Below are 16,848 nucleotides of genomic sequence, written 5' to 3'. Positions count from 1 at the left end.
CCCCGTGGACAGTATCTGTTGGAGCAATTTTCCTGCAGAGAAAAATGGTCGCGTGCATCAGATGCGCCCACTGCGCCCTCTGGTTTATATTAAATCCAGGTTAAACCTGCTCAGTTACCGCAAGAGCGCCTCTTGGTCTCAGTACCCACACTTCGTAAAGCTTCTGTATCGCTCAATACTACATTTCTCAACTGACACGTCTCTAGAAAAAATTAAAGGTAAATCCTCAGAACATAATATGACGGTTTAAAAAAACAAAAAAACTAGTGCAGGAAAAGTCTTAAGTTACATTCCACCTACTTTTGGTGAAATGTCAGGGTCGCATGTGAGCATTTGGAAGGTGCACTCCCGTGCTGCTGGCTCTGAGTCAGCACAGCGTGATGTCCTCTGTGAGCGGTGCCCTACCACCTAGCGCCGTCCTGAACCCGCTCCCACCGAGTCCCCCATATTTACCCTTGTCTCTGCCCAGGGGTTTACAAGGTCTGAAGCGAGACCCTCCGCGTGATGCACTGAATGTTTGTGTGGAGTGTGCAAAACACATGGTGCAGTGCGCAGACTCGCTGTTCCGTTACCACTGTGTTCATCGTTGGGTGATCACGAAGTGATCCCATTACAGTAATGGGAAATAGACTCCCAGTTAGCACTTTGCCCAGAACATCTGATTTCCAGGCATGGATTACTGACATGGAACAGGAGATGCCTGTACTTCAAAAAGGCCCTGCGATTTAATCATTCTTGAGTTAAAAAAAATAAAAGAAAAATCCATAAAAGATGTATATATGGAAGGATGTTCATCACAGCTTTATTTTAAATGGCAAAACTTTGAAAACCTAAATGGTTAACAATAGAGTATCTCTTAAATAAATTCTAGTAGGTTGTGCAATTAAATACTGTGAAATCATTTTAATCATACTTCTGAAGAAATGTAATTACGTGGGGACATTCTTGTAATACAGTAAGTACACAAAGACCAACACCAAATACATGTCGTGATGCAAATTTTGTAAGTGAAAAATATTTACATACGCAGAGAGTAAGTGCTCTAAGAACTTACAGTAAAGAGTCAGCAGTGGTTATCTCTGAGAGGGCAGTGGACGAGTTTAATTTTCCTCCTCCGTTTTCATACAAAATCTCATCTTTTCTTTAATGACAAGGGATTACATTTGTAATTCTTTTTTAAAAAGTGCTGTTGTAAAGAAACAATGGGTTGTGGTGACTGGAAATAACAGCAGCAGCAGCAGCAACAGCTCGCATTTACATAGCACGTAACCATGTGCCAGGTAGTGCATGAGAAACAAGCTGTGAACCCACACCGAACGTTGCCTCAGTGACACCAAGCACACACAATCCAGTCCCTGCCCAGAGGGATGGGTTCCAGTGTGGAAAATCCACTGGAGCCAGAAGTGTCTGGGCAGAGGCCAGAAGGTAAACAAGCTGCCTTCAGTGGGCACTCACCTAGGTCACACCCACACTGTGTGTAGTGGAAAGAATAGGAGACTTGGGAGCAGCCAGACCTGGGTTCAAATCCTGCCTGTGCCACTGACTTCCTACATAACCTTGGAGGAGTACCTGAACACCTTACAGGGGGGTCAACTTTCATGAGAATTAAAGGTGACAACGTGTGAAAGCTCCTGGCATGTAGTTGGTGCTCAGCAACTACATGGTTCTCTCCCCTTCCCTTCACTGCTCGTGACTGTCTCCATCTTCCTGGATTCTCTCCCCTTCGTTGTTAGTCTAACAGCAGATAAGGAAAATTGTGCTTGGTTAAACTTGCCCTGTATAGAGCCACTCATTAATATCTGCTGTGTAAGTGAATGAGGAGTGAGAAAGTGAGGCCCTGAATGACTAAGTGTCCCAAGGATGACATTCTCACACTGCCTTGTCTGCTGGTGTCTTTTCAGCTTATCCACTCACCAAGTGCCCTCCTCCCACCATCCTCCCCAACGCTGAAGTCGTCACAGAGAATGAAGAATTCAACATAGGTACCACCTCCAAAAACCATCAAGGAGGGGCCAGGTAGAGGTGGGGGCCAGCCAGCAGGTTCTCTCTCCCTCCTGTCCGGGGAGAGAAACAATAGGCCCGGTGCAAGAGGGCTGCTGTTCCATCAGCTGAGTTTGCACCAAATATACCCACTCTTCCTGTTAGCTACACCGAGAAGAGGAGCTAGGAAACCTGGTTTGTTTTCTTTTTCTGTAATTTAAGTCAGTACGTTTTTGAGAAAAAAATCCCTGCAAGACACTGTAAAAAGTTCCTGGAATGTTAAAACATCCTCGGGCTCAGCAAGGCTGAGCTGGGAGAGGGGAGCAGCGGCTGTCTGGGTCACCTGACTGGAGCTGAGCTGGTCATTTAGGCCTGAACAGAACATGACCCTCCACCGGTCACCTTGCCTGGAAATGGGTTCAAGGTACTCAGGGGTGCTGATAGGACCAGACCTCTCCAGGAAACCCACATGTTACTCTCTTGGACAGGTGACATCGTGCGCTACAGGTGCCTCCCTGGCTTTACCTTGGTGGGGAGTGAAATCCTGACCTGCAAACTTGGAACTTACCTTCAGTTTGAAGGCCCACCCCCAATATGTGAAGGTAATTGCATGAGCCATGCCTTTCTGGGTCTGGAGTTCCTCCGAACCCCAGCCCTCTATACTCCCCTCCCCACCCAGGGAGGAAGAGGTCACATGGTGAATGTTTGTTTGAATGAGCGAGTAAGTGGACAAGTGATTGTTCTAGTTATGGTCTCTGCCCTGCTCCTAGGTCCAAGGCAAGGAATCGGCCATAGTGGTCACATCTACTTCTGTCTCCTTTTTGTCTAACTGGCATTCCCTGGAAATGGCATAACGATCTTGGAAGGAGGAAGTTCTGGGACCTTGGATAGGGCTGTGTTCGCACACCAGCCTTGTCCTCCTGGAGTGGCGATGTGCTCAGGGTCCTGTGTGCTGAACTAGGCAACTGAGAGGCCATAGTCGTCTTCCCTGCAGCGTGATGCCTCCACAGAGGATGAATCCACTTCACTGATTTACCCCACGAAGGCCAAGAATAGTACTCCAACTCGCTTGCACACAGTAACTACTCAGTGTTGGCTATTATCATAATTACTAGTACCACTGTTTTTTGTACTATTGCTACCAGCAAATATTAGTAGCTTATAGAGGAAAAAGTCAGCTTCTCCCCTACCTGTCAGAAAGTAAAGGAAAGGATAAACAGTAACATGGATTATTAGTGAGGAAGAGAGGAACCGTACACCCCAGAATTAGGCCGCCTTGATACTAAATTGAGAAACTCAGTAGCTCTTTATTTTAGTTGAGCTGATGCCCCCACCACCAAAACAACCAGTTCCCAGTAAAAGTGAACTTCAGCCTTCATCCTGTTCCAGAACCTCCTTGATTTGCTCCGACTGGCCAGGCCTCAGTCTCAGCAATTTGGTGACGTTGACACAGCATCTCAGGTCACCCCATGCCAGTGTAGTGACAGGTGTTGGGGTCTTATTTGTGCTCAAATACTGGCTCTGCAATGGTTGTCTTTTGCATCAGGGAAAGGCACGTGTGTTGGTCTCATTCCTTCTCCGTTTGATGTACCTGGTATTTCTCTTCTTTCTCCAAGTGCACTGCCCAACGAATGAGCTTCTGACAGACTCCACGGGTGTGATCCTGAGTCAGAGCTACCCTGGCAGCTACCCCCAGTTCCAGACCTGCTCTTGGCTGGTGAGAGTGGAGCCCGGCTACAACATCTCCGTCACGGTGGAGTACTTTCTCAGTGAGAAGCAGTATGATGAGTTCGAGATCTTTGATGGTGAGTCACACGCTGTACCACGCTCTGCTGCAGATGGCACCGACTTGCTTTGGGACCCTAGAAGCCTACGCCGCAGCCTCCCAATTAGAGCTCTCCAGAGGCTCCACATAATGTCTTCTCTCCCACAGAAACCCCAACACCATGGGAGCTGACGGGTGCACGGCCCGAGCAGCAGGGTGACTTAGACCGCAGCCTGGACCTGCTGCTACAGCACCCTTTCTTAGTCTCCCCCCACTCAAAGCCAGCACCTTGAACGTCAGCCAGTGGGTGGGGCATAGCAGTGCCACCAAAGGAAGAATATGCTACCTGCAAACCCCCAAAGAAATGTACCAAACATTATGCTTCTTTCTTGATGGTGGGAGGGAAAACGTGCACTAACTTTCTCTTTAATTTGGAAGAAATATCTCAGCATGTCCTGGACCCCTAAACCCTAAAAATTTCACCTGAAACTTTGTGGGATTTAGCTGTCACCCTCTACAGCATATGTGTCTTGCAAATACATCTACACTAATTGTCCCTTCTGGCTCATCAGACCCTATTAATACTATGTCATCAATATAGAGAACCAATATGTTCCGTTCTACAGGACGTCCAGATGGCCCACATCTCCTCATGCTGTATTATGTCAGAGAGCAGGAGAATTAGCATAACTCTGAGGCAAGACCGTGAATGTATAGTCTTGTCTACTGCACATGGATGCATATTGCCTATGATCCTTCTTTCTGATGGGTGTGGAAAAGAAAGCATTGCTAGATCAATAACTACATTCCGTGTAACCAAAGCTATGCCAATCTGCCCTAATGAAGATAGCACATCCGGCGCAGCTACTGAAACCGATGCTACTAATTGGTTAGGTTTGTGCAGTGAGATGCACCTGGGCTGGGACTCCATGTATTGCCAACCCCAACCCTCAACAGTGCTCTGCTCTACAGACCAGCCCCGATGGTGCTCTGAGTCCCCGGGTACCAGCATCAGTTCAAACTCTGTCTGGAAGTCTTCGAAATACCTTGGCATTCCCTTTTCTCCAGTATTCAGTCACTTGGGTAAATAGTGGCAGGTTTTTTGGGGGGGAAGAATTAAGGGAATCATTACTATACACAACTGATGTTGTTTTATAGAGTCCTTTTCACAGGCTCCCAGCCTCTCCTTCTGCCAGCATGTTCTGTAATGAAACCTGGCTCAAGTCTCCAAATTGGGAAACAGTAACTTTCCACTGGGATTAGCTTTCCTCACCCTTTGACTGTATATTCACCATCTGTTTTGTCCCTATTTTCACTTATTTTGGCCACCGTCCATCCGCCCTGAGGACCACCGTGTTCTGTGAGCCACCCCCCTAGACCCTGCAGCTCAGGCCCTCCCAGCTGCCATGCCAGCCCCTGCTGTCCCTTTTGGTAATTATGCCAACCTTGCTTCTGACTGTTAAGTGCCTCCATCTGGTCACTGTATTCTGGAATCTCCTCATCCTCATCAATATGAGGAAGCCAGGTTCTATGACAGCATCTCCTCCCGTCACTGTGGCCTACAGAGGACAGCCATTGCTCGGGGTGTCGATGATGCTGGTGCTCACCCTCACCAGTGCGTTCCATGTGGCGTCAGGCCCTGGCATGCCCCCAGGTCCTCCCGAGGAACACGGTCAGCTGGGGATGTTCTGGTCGAACACGGTGGGCCTCTCCTGTCATGCCACGTCTTGGAGCCTTTGCCCTCTTCTCTCATGGTCCATCCCAGCAGTTCTGATGGCGCTACTTTGTTTAATGTGGTCTGTTACCTTCGCCCAGCTTCCAACAGCTGTCTCAACAGCACATTGGAACCACCACTCCGGGCTCTTTCCAGGGTGCCAAGTCCTGTGTTTTGGGTTATCCAGCTTTATATTCTGCCTCCCTGAACCAGCCCCCTCAGAATATACTCCCAGGCATTTAAGGTGGGGAAAGAGCAGAGGGAGGCCTTTCTGGAAAAGTCTTGGAAAGGAAGGTGGGGAACTATGTTATTTATGACATTGAGACTTGATGTTTTTCGCTAGCTTTATTGTTATCTACTCATCCATAAGAATTTTTCCTCTATGGCAGGCACGGAGCTATTTTTATTGCTCAGCCAAAAAATTTCATTCATTTTTTCCCCATAAACTTGCTCTACTAGCGCTTAGTTGTCTTTAACTTCATTCAAAAAATTTTGTTAGATTGCGTGTGACAGCTGTCATATCAGTGTGCATTTAAAAAAACTTTTAAAAACTGCTGAATTTTTGTGTAGCCATTTTAATATTGAAATGGAAGAAAATAAGCAACATTTTTGGCATATTATGCTTTATTACTTCAAGATAGGTAAAAACACAACTGTAATGCAAAAAAAGATTTGTGCAGTGTATAGAGAAGGTGCTGTGACTGGTTGAACATTCAAAAGTGGTTTATGAAGTTTTGTGCTGGAGATTTCTCCCTGGATGATGCTCCATGGTCGGGCAGACCAGTTGAAGTTGATAGCAGTCAAATCGAGACATTAACTGAGAACTGTCAATGTTATACCATGTGAGAGATAGCCGACGTACCCAAAATATCCAAATCAATAAAGTTATTGGTGAAAATGGATAAGGTGTCTTTTATTTTATGGAAAAAAGCTAAACAAACTTTTTGGCCAACTCAGTAGCACACACGAGAGAAGTAGGGTGGCCAGGTGGAAGTTCCCAGGTTGAAAAGTAGCTTTTCCATTAACCAGCTGCTTGACCTTGGGCAAGTTCCGAGATAGCAAATAGATTACATCTCAACTGCCAGCTGCTGCGGATTGGTGGTGGCTTCCTAGAGCACTGCTTCAGGGCTCAAGAGGAGAGAGCACCTAGAGCAAGACCTGTGGGTGCAGAGAGGGGAGTGGAAGGACAAATTAGCTTGCTAACTCCGACCAAGTCGCCGACCATTCCCAGCCTTCGTGCCTTCACCTGAGTGAGGGGGGAAACAGGAGGTGGTTACATTAAAGGGATGGGATTCAATACCTTTGATGGCTGTGATGGTCTGTAATCCTGTGTCCTGGGCTCTCACTGCAGGTCCCTCGGGACAAAGTCCTCTGCTGAAAGCCCTCAGCGGGAATTACTCAGCTCCCCTGGTTGTCACCAGCACCAGCAACGCTGTGTACCTGCGCTGGTCGTCGGACCACGCCTACAATCGGAAGGGATTCAAGATTCGGTATTCAGGTGAGTAAAACATGAGGACTTATGAGAAGGGCCAAAGGCCATGAGCCCCTTAGGTTCCTCGCCCCAAACACCCCTATAAGCCACAGGCTGTATCTTCATCAGTGGCAGAGCTCCTCCATAGGACTCGGCACCCTTCTCCTCCTCTAAGTCTCTGACCTATAACTGCGCGAGTGTCTTTGACATTTCCCACCCTCCCTGTTTCCACTCCTTTCTCCACTTTTAACCTCCTCCCTGTCTTCTGCTCATCCTGCCAGCCTGAGTCTTTGGATAAGCTTAGTGTATTTATATGCTCTAAGAACGCCTAAAGGGGATCCCATGTCTACCCCCGTTGAAATGTTAATAAAATTTCCTTAAAACTGAAAAACCCTAAGCCCTGGCCAGTGTGGCTCAGTTGGTTGGAGTGTTGTCCCATAACCGAAAAGTTGTGGGTTTGATTCCCCTTCAGGGCACATACCCAGGTTGTGGTTTGGTCCCCCATCCAGGCACATGAGATCCCAGGTCCAGGCACATACGGAAGGCAACCAATCAGTGCTTCTCTCTCACGTCAATGTTTTTCTTTCTCTCTCCCTTCCTCTCTTTCTAAAAAGCAATGAAAAACTATCCTTAGGTGAGATTTAAAGAAATTTTAACCTGAAAAACCCTAAGATGTGGGTCTCCAACTAGCAACTGTTAGGCAGCCCGTAGATGGGCTGCACTTTAAGTCCAGGAGCCTCTTTCTGCTCCACAAGCCTTCTCTTCTGGGCAGAGTCAGAGCAAAGGCCAAGCAGTCAGGTGGCCGACCAGGGCAACAATCTGCAGGGAGCAGAGAAGCATCCCTGGAAATGTAAGGAGACAGAGAAAAGCAAATTCATGTGAACTCCATCATGGGCATCACTGTAGCTGGAAAGAAAACTTGATAAGCTGCTTGACCCCCATTCTGCAAGGGAGTGGGTCCAGTGAACTGCTGGCTGGGTGCTTGTGAACTAGGAGGCAGAGATGAATAAGTTAAGACCAGGGGAGTTCCAACAGGTCCCCTCAGCACGCTTCCCCTGCCTGCATTTGTCCTGCATCCCTAATAAATGTTGGACAAATTTTTTAAGAATATTGGTTAGAAAGGTTGTCCAAGTATAGCCTGCTTGAGTTACCAGTTATCTTCATCCTTCTCTTTTCATTGGCCACCTACTTGGAAGACCAGCCTGGACTAAGGGGGCCATTGGAACTCTGGGGCATGGCTTCAGGGATGAGCAAGCCGGATGAAGCTGCAGGGCTCATGGGGGCCTGGGAGGAGAAGGGTCTTTACTACCTGAGTCCATTTCTTCTGCAAAGTTGACCCTAAACTCCTTCCCCCCATGTATGCAAGAAGTAGGGGGGCTCCATGACCCCCAGGTTCGGTGGTCAGCTCTGTCACTAACTAATCAAATGATTATTAGACAAGTCACTTTACCTCTCCAGGCCTCAGTTTCCTCCTGATGAAAACGAAACCTTAAGGTACCTCTCAGGGAGATTCAGGCTGAGTTCCTGGGAGCTACTCACACAAAAGGGAAACACCATTCAGTAGCATTGCACTATGCTGGTTGCTAAACTAGGAGCTAAAAGACATTAAGGAGTTGCCCTTTCCATGATGTCTTTAAAGACTAACCACATGTTTGGGGGTAACGAGTCAGTTGTAATTACAATACATGGGCCACGTAGAAAATGAATTAATCACACAGTGAAGCAGTTAGCACTTAATTAAAATACAGTAGACTTGTGTAATTTGCAAGTGCCTCTATCACTGTGATTAAGTCTATTTTATAACTGAGCGTCTTGTTCTTGACTGAGATAGACACGTAAATACAATATACACAGGGCGCAGGTGGCAGAGCAGGAGGGAGGAAACACATCTGGCTCGGAAGGGGGGTATTTAAAACACGTTTCACCAGCAGAGGGGTGTGGGAGGATTCAAGAAAGACCTGGCACCCTCATTCTGCCTTAGTGTATGGCAGCCTAGGACACTCAGCCAGGGACTCTCAGAGGAAGGGAGGGGCACACCCTTCTTTCCCGGCCTCCCAGAACTTCTCTAAGGATCCCTTGGCAGGGTTTTTATTGCGGGTTCTCTGCGGCTGGGATATTTGTCTGTTTCTTCATTGCCGTGTTCCCAGCCAGACACATAAAAGACACTCCATGCACACTAATTGCATAAGTGAATGAAGTAAGTGAAAGCCATTCATTGAGGGGGAATTAGGACTGTGGAGTCTGTGTCCTGTGTTGCCGCAGTTCCCTCTCCCTCTGCCCTCTACAGGACAGAAAGGAGAAGGACCATTTATTGAGCACTGAGTGCCCTGGGCTGGGTTGGGGGGCTTTACAAACACAACCCTATTTAAGTGGTCGAAAAACCCATGAGGTAAACATTAGCAGTCCCAGTAGGCAGATGAAGAGACTGGAGCTGAATGAGCTTCAGAGATCTGTGAGAGTCACACACCATAAAGATCAGAAACAGGACGTGAGTGTGGCCCCGACTCCATTGCTTCTGTTTTCTGTGTCTCTTTGGGAATGGAAAGGATTCGAGGGCTTGTGCTTAGCTGTCCAGCTAAGGCCGCAAAGGGGCCCAGTGCTTCATGTCGTTTTCTTTACGTCTCGTTCCCCTGGCTTTACTAAACTGTCTGGTCGGGGTTTTTTCTTTTCTTTTCTTTTCTTTCTTTCTTTCTTCCTTTCTTCCTTTCTTTCTCTCTTTCTCTCTTTCTCTCTTTCTACTTATTTTTAGAGAGGGGGGAAGGGAGGGAGAAAGAGAGGGAGAGAAATATTGATGTGCAAGAGATACATTGATAGGCTGCCTCTCCCACGCCCCCAGCTGGGGACCTGGCCTGCAGCCCAGGCATGTGCCCTGACTGGGAATCAAACCAGCGACCTTTTGGTTTGCAGGGTGACATCCAACCCACTAAGCCACACCGGTGAGTTTGGCCATTTTTCAGTATCAGCCACTCAGATCTTTCTAAATATCGGTGGACCTGGCCTCTGTGAAGACAAGGAAATGGGGAAAGAATGGGGGCGGGGTGCACAAGAAGGAGCATGTCTGTCTGTCTTCCCACCTGTACATGGTCCTCTGACCACATCTTGTTGTTCAGCTCCCTACTGCAGCCTGCCCAGGGCTCCACTCCACGGCTTCCTTCTGGGCCAGACCAGCACCCAGCCCGGAGGCTCCATCCACTTCGGCTGCAATGCTGGCTACCGCTTGGTGGGACAGAGCATGGCCATTTGTACACGGCATCCCCAGGGCTACTACCTGTGGAGCGAGGCCATTCCTCTCTGTCAAGGTGAGAAGCAGGTGGGAAGGGGGTAACAGGTGGCTCAGATCCTACACACATCTTGGGTTTGCCTCAGGACCAATCGCTTGCAAATATGGGTTTCCTCATTGATCATTCATCCTTTCAGGAAGCATATATTGAGGATCCACAATATCTTTAGCCCCGGGGATATATATATGCAGAAAACACAGTGTCAGTGCAGAGCAGGGAGGAGATGGATGTTAGCCATGTAAATGCCGAATGACAGAGGAAGGAAGTGCTGTGTCGGGAGTGTAAACTCCCATGTTGCTGGGCCCGGGGAAAGAAGGGACCTACCTCCTTTTGGGCATCTAAGGCGGCTTCCAGAAGACGCATGCTTGGGCTCAGCCTCATAGAGCAAGCAGGGTGTGAGACCGGGCATCAGTGAGGAAGCTTTCTTGGCAAGGAAACTTTCTAGACAACAGCAAGGGCATTTGGAAAAGCACAGAATTGAGAAGGATAAGACATGCAAAGCAACTCAGGCTGGCGGAAGCACCAGGTCAGAGGAGAAGAGGGTGGAACAGCGACCGTCCCCATCCTGGGTCACCAGCGGTCAGGCCTGTGATAGGCACCAGGCAGCTTCCCTGCATTGCCTTTGATAACTCGTGGGATTTTTTAACTTAAAGTAATATACCTTCAGACTAGTGATCTGAAAAAAAACTTAGATAATACCAAAGAAAAGAGTTAAAATGACCTATAATGCCATCAATTTAGATTACCACTGTTAACACGTTAGCACACTTCCTTTAGCCTTTTACATATTGTTTACAAAAATGGCATGATCGACATCCCAAACTCTCAGTGTTAACATCTATCATATACCTGAATACACTTCCTCGTCATGATTTTCAGTGGTTACATAACATTATGGAAAAACTGCCAGTTATTCAAGTCTTATCCTATTGTTCGTCATTTGAATTTCTATTCTTTTGTTACTGTAAACGGTGCTGCTATTAAAATTTTTCTAATGTCATTGTTAGGAACATCCATATGTATTTCCTAAAATAAATTCCCAAGGATGAGATTGTTGAATCATAACCTATTCAAAATCTATAGCTTTTGAAACTTACTTCCCTTGCACATTCTCAACATTATGTACTGCATTAACAAAAGGAAAGAACCTTGCCGATTATATATGCAAAACCAGGAAACCACAGCGATGTTTTATGTTCTTGTTCTTCAGTCCCCGGCAGGTGCCACACTTTTTAATGACACCTGTCATCTCGGCCCCCACAACCTTCTGGCCTGTTCCTGCTTTCTCAAAGAACAGAAACTGCATGTCATCAGTGTGTCATTAGTATTCTGTTCAATTCCCTGAGCAAAGGTCAGGGAGAACTGACCGTCACAAATGGCAAATGTCATTGGCTTTGATCTTCGTGTCTAACTCTATCAACAGAGACACTATGCCCCCCCCAGCTCCTACTGAAACCTACAAGTGCCTCTCATCTCTTTTATCTTTTGTCACTTCCCCAAAGTAAGCCCCTCTAGGCTCTGTGCACGAATCCTCATACTGCTCTATGCCTCTTCTCCCCAGCCCTCCCCAAGCTTCCCTCCAATCCTCTCCCTCCCAGCCTTTCCGCCTCTGCTCTCTGGATTCCTGGTTCCATGGCCAACAAAAAAAGCCCTTGCTCCCCATCCAGAGGGGCTGTCTTCCCTTCCTCCCTCCACAGAGACTGTGGCTCCCCTCTGAGAACAGGTGCTCTGTGGCCCTTTCAAGTGGAAGGTGTTAATCGCGCATTTCCCACACAGCCCAGGGCCAGGAAAGCCCTGGTATTCCTCCAATTCCCCATTGCTGCTTCCAAAACACAGCCTCTTCTCCACCAACAAATATATCCCGTTTAGAGAGTCTGCATCTCCTCATGCTTTCTCTCTCCTTCCCCAGCTCATCCTCTCACAAATACCCTCTCCCTCAGAGATATCATTCCACCACACATTTCAAATACCTTGTGATTCTCTCCCCGCCTCTTCAACCCACAGAACATGTCTCTCTTATCTGGGTTTTGGGTGACCATGTTTTGACATGGAGATCAGGAGACAGGCTTTTAGTCTCTTAGGCTAGAAAGTTGTCTTTTGTGTTCTTAGTTACCCACAAGAGAAGGGCCCGGCCAGGGCTGTGAGAAGGGGCTGCTGCCCACTTCCTTCACCTGCTGCCTGATTGACTCCCCACGCAGAATTTCATGGGGATCTAAGTATTTCTTCCCAAGGGTTCAAGGAAACGAGGCAGTTAGGTCATCAGGTATGACAAGTTAGCGAACCTTGTACCACTGAAGCAGCTCAAAGGCTTGCTGTTCAGGCATTAAAAGAGCATCATGTTCAAATGCTCCCTTATTATATTGCTGAAGAACAAAGCCCCATTGCCCAGGCTCACCTTATCCACAGTGGCCAAGTCTCATCCTGGGTGATGCCAGAGCGGGGCAGACAGGACAGGTGAGAGCTAGAGTTCAAGAAGAGATGACCCAGTTTAGAATACTGGCATGAAAGAAAGCAGATGTTGCCAAGATTTAGGTCTTAGTGGAGTCTGAAAGACCCAACCCAGCATGCAGAATTAGATAGACTTAGTGTTTGGAACTTGCATGAGTTATTTTATTTATTTATTTTTTTAAATGCTCTCTGTCCTGACCAGTATGAATCAGTTGGTTGGATGTTGTCCAACAAAACAAAAGGTTGCTTGTTTGATTCCCAGTCAGGGCACGTGCCTGGGTTGCGGGTTTGGTCTGGGGTTGGGGCACGTACTAGAGGCGACCAATCAATGTTTCTCTCACACCAGTGTTTCTCTCCCTCTCTTTCACCCCCCCCTTCCCTCTCTCTAGAAAGTAAATAAATAAAATCTTTATAAATAAATAAATAATGCTCCCTCATTGTTTCACTCCTTCCATTCCTGATCCTCCTCTTTTGGTCCCACATCTAGTCTTGGAATCTTTCTTCCATCTAGGTATCTTAACCCATCTCCCTGTGGACAGTCCCTCCTTCTTTGGGAGGGAGTGGGACAGTCCCCACATCATTGTCATAATGGAGCCTTAGCTCTGTGTCTCTTCTTGGTTCTGGACATTCCAGTGACATCAAGTTTCCCAGTTAGCTTGAGCTTCTCCTGACTCTGAGGGAGAGAGGTCTGAGCTCCAGCCTCGTTTACAGAGGGGGCAGGCGAGGGACAGTAGTGGGCACTTTGATTAGTATCACATCTGTGAGAGCTCCCAAACTATTTAGCAGAGGGCAGGCATGGTTCGTAAGCATTGATTTCTTTCAAAGCCCACACAGGCTGCTCTCACCTATGCAGCGTGCGTTCCTCCGATAAACACAGTGTGGACCCTGCTCCTCATAAAATCACGACCCTGGCCAGGCTGCTGCACACCGTTCTCTCCTGAGCTGTCAGTGTGAGATCTCTTTTCTCCATATTCCCGACTTAGTTCTCTCGCTGTTTATTTCTCGTATCGTGCCCTTTCTTGGTTTCTATACTCTTTTTGATGGAATATAGAGCCTTAAGTAAATTCCTCAGAAAGGGTTCATGAGAGATCAACTTAATGAGTCTTTAAATGTCTGAAAATTGTTATTATTTTTGCCCTCATGCTTGCTGGGTAGGTTGACTAGGTAAAATTCTAGGGCACAAAGCATTTCCTTCAGAAACTCAAAGACATTGTTCTATTAGCTTCAAACACCGATGTTGCTGATGGGAAGTCTGACGCTGGTCTCTCATTCCCTCATAGGGGAGTCACTCTTCTCCTCTCCCTCCGGGGAGTTACAGGGATCTCTGTGTGTCTTTGGTCTTCTGAAAGTCCGTGATGGTGAATCTAAGAGCGCTTCTCTTTGCATCCCTTTGGCTTCCTTTCATGCTGGAGATTGTGTCTCTCTTCGGCTCCTGGAAGTTTTCATCTGTGATAATTCCATCCCCCCCACTTGCTCTGTTGTCCCTCTCTGGATCCCTGACCCGTTATATGTTGGACCTCCAGGACTGATGCTCTGTGCTTCCAGTACTTTGTAATCATCTTCAGTCTTTGTCCTTCTGGCCAATATCCTTGGAAATTCCTTTGTATTTTAATCTCCAACCCTCCTATTGAATGCTAATTTTGGCAATCATGTTTTTAAATTAAAAGAGGTCTTGTCTCATTTTTTTTTCTTTTGTCAAAGCACTCTGTTCTCACTTTATGGATATAATATGTTACCTTGATTTTCTCAAGACACTACTTACTAATCAGAAGCTTAAAGATTATTATATATCTTCAATTTAATGAGTTAGCTCTGTCTCCTAAAGGAGACATCTTTTCTTGTCTTTAATCCTTATGTCATTCACGCTGCTATTTTTCTAAAGATGCATCATGTTCCTTGATTGTGCACATTTTGAAGTAAAAGCTCAGTTGATATTTTTCAGACAGCAGATGTGAGGTAGCTCTGTTGTTATTACACACAGATCCCTTTGCCCGCGGGGTCTCCCCCGTGAAAAGAAGTGGAGTTGAGTGTGCGGCAGAGCTGAGCAGGCAGAGAGGCAGCCTGTGGGCCATGAGAGCCCTGAAGTCCTGGAATTAAAGGAGTTTTACTCAGCGATGCCAGCTCTCTCCTCAGCAGCCTTAATATTCTCAGTGGAGTTGTTGGTTTTCCCTCAAATGGGACAAAAGACCCTCTCTATTTTGTCTGAAGAACACATGCCTGAATGCCTCCACACCGTGGGCAGGGACAGAAACCAGTCTCACCCCCCGGCTCCCTCCCGTATATTTATTTTGGTCTCTGGCTTCTTGGCACTATTTAATCCTTCAACACCCTTCTATTTACATTTTGTCCTCCAAAGGTTCTGTGAACTCTCTTCTGCTGGTGATCCTCATATTTTTTAAGAAGATTGTTCCTTTTATTAGTATTTACTATGATTTTATTAGGGCATCAGGTTAGAGGAAAGATAAAAAATATATCCTTAGGACACCATCTGGAAGCAGACATGCTCATAACTTTTCTCCCTTTGCTAGCTCTTTCCTGTGGGCTTCCTGAGGCTCCTAAGAATGGAATGGTGTTTGGCAAAGAGTACACTGTGGGGACCAAAGCTGTGTACAGCTGCAGCGAAGGCTACCACCTGCAGGCAGGTGCTGAAGCCACAGCAGAGTGTCTGGAAACGGGCCTGTGGAACAACCACAACGTCCCTCCCCAGTGTGTCCGTGAGTCCGTGGGCAGTGGAGGCGGGTGCAAGGAGGGGGCTGGGTAAGCAGCTGGAAAGATTCCTGCAGGGAGTGAGCTAAATGCCCAGTGAGGGGGAAAAAGCAGGTTCATAGAGGTTGAGGATTCAGAGAGCAGAGACAGGTGAATAACATCATCTACCAGCTTAGGTTCCCATTTGAAATTGCTCCCAAATCATCGATAACCATCGCACCCTGAGTTGTTGCCGTAAAGCATCACAGAACTTGGGAATGACCTGCTCTACCTCCTGTTAGATGGAAAAACTGTCAGAACAATTGGCACAAATGTCCTTTGATCACAAAACTCCAAAATGACAGAGGTGCAGTTCAGCTTTAAGGCCAGAGTCACAAACTGGCAGCCTAATGAGCCGTATCCAGTCCAAAGATACAGGGTTTTCTGGGGGGGTTTTAATTTTGTTTCTTTGACCTACAGTATAACTTATAAAAATTCATAATTGCCTTACAGCATTTTAAAATTAGAAAATTTTATATAAATATCCATATTTCTAGCTTTTCTTGAAAATGATGGTCTGACCACTTGGATCCAGGTAGTAAATGATGATGATGATTTTTCCTGTTACATTAAGGTTAAACATTATTTTTTAATCCCCTACAAAAGACAGACTGAAAGAAAATGAAGATCTGACCAAATAGAACTTTCAGCTTCACATCAACTATCAGCATTGACTGAGCAGCCCCGCCCTTTTTTGGGTGGGGGTACAGATCTGCCTACATTGGCCACATTCCCTACCCCGCCCACTTCATTCGTTACCAAACTTGCCTGGGGACTGAAGACTCTTGGACTCATCATTACTGTCTGCCAGTCCCCAGCCCTGGATTTTTGCCCATCTCTTCCATAATTAATTAATTAATCCTTGTCCATGCAGCTGTGACCTGTCCCGACATCAGCAGCGTTGGTGTGGAGCACGGCCGATGGAGGCTTATCTTTGAGACGCAGTACCAGTTCCAGGCCCAGCTGATGCTCATCTGTGATGCTGGCTACTACTATACAGGCCAAAGGGTCATCCGCTGTCAGGCCAATGGCAAATGGAGCCTCGGGAACTCTATGCCCACCTGCCAAAGTAAGCCCAGGAGGGGAGGATGGGCAAGTCTGGCTCGGTGCTTGCTACCTGAACTGTCTCATACATGGAAAGGGAGAGAAGAGGGGTATTACCTGGGATTCCAATGTACCTCTTCTTTAACACATACCTACAATCAGGAGCTGGGGAGATGCTTACTTCTTTAAGGGAGTACTTCTTAGCATCTTGTCATCTTCTGAAAAAGCTTCCCTTATGCAGGTGAGCATCCATTTATTCAACGTTCGTGCCAGGTACTGTAGAGGTATGAAAAGAAAAGTTTGTGATTCCTGCCCACAAGGACCACAGAATGTACTGGAGAGGCAGACAAATGAGGACACGGTGACAGTGGCGTGTGATAGGACCTATCACAGGAGTGTG

General features: G+C 47.0%; 1 protein-coding gene across 1 annotated transcript in view; it reads left to right on the top strand.

Moving 5' to 3' along the window:
* CSMD2 (CUB and Sushi multiple domains 2) overlaps nucleotides 1-16,848 on the top strand; it is a 548,714-nt gene that overhangs the window by 482,480 nt on the left and 49,386 nt on the right. Inside the window, exons 45-51 of the mRNA XM_053921210.1 lie at nucleotides 1,902-1,982; nucleotides 2,469-2,582; nucleotides 3,597-3,785; nucleotides 6,811-6,957; nucleotides 10,041-10,229; nucleotides 15,188-15,373; nucleotides 16,279-16,473. Coding sequence (XP_053777185.1) covers nucleotides 1,902-1,982; nucleotides 2,469-2,582; nucleotides 3,597-3,785; nucleotides 6,811-6,957; nucleotides 10,041-10,229; nucleotides 15,188-15,373; nucleotides 16,279-16,473 — 1,101 coding nt within the window. The remainder of the gene's footprint in view (nucleotides 1-1,901; nucleotides 1,983-2,468; nucleotides 2,583-3,596; nucleotides 3,786-6,810; nucleotides 6,958-10,040; nucleotides 10,230-15,187; nucleotides 15,374-16,278; nucleotides 16,474-16,848) is intronic.

Source organism: Desmodus rotundus, chromosome 3 (assembly GCF_022682495.2).
Source record: "Desmodus rotundus isolate HL8 chromosome 3, HLdesRot8A.1, whole genome shotgun sequence".
Lineage (NCBI taxonomy): Eukaryota > Metazoa > Chordata > Mammalia > Chiroptera > Phyllostomidae > Desmodus > Desmodus rotundus.
This window is presented reverse-complemented; position numbering and strand designations above follow the sequence as displayed.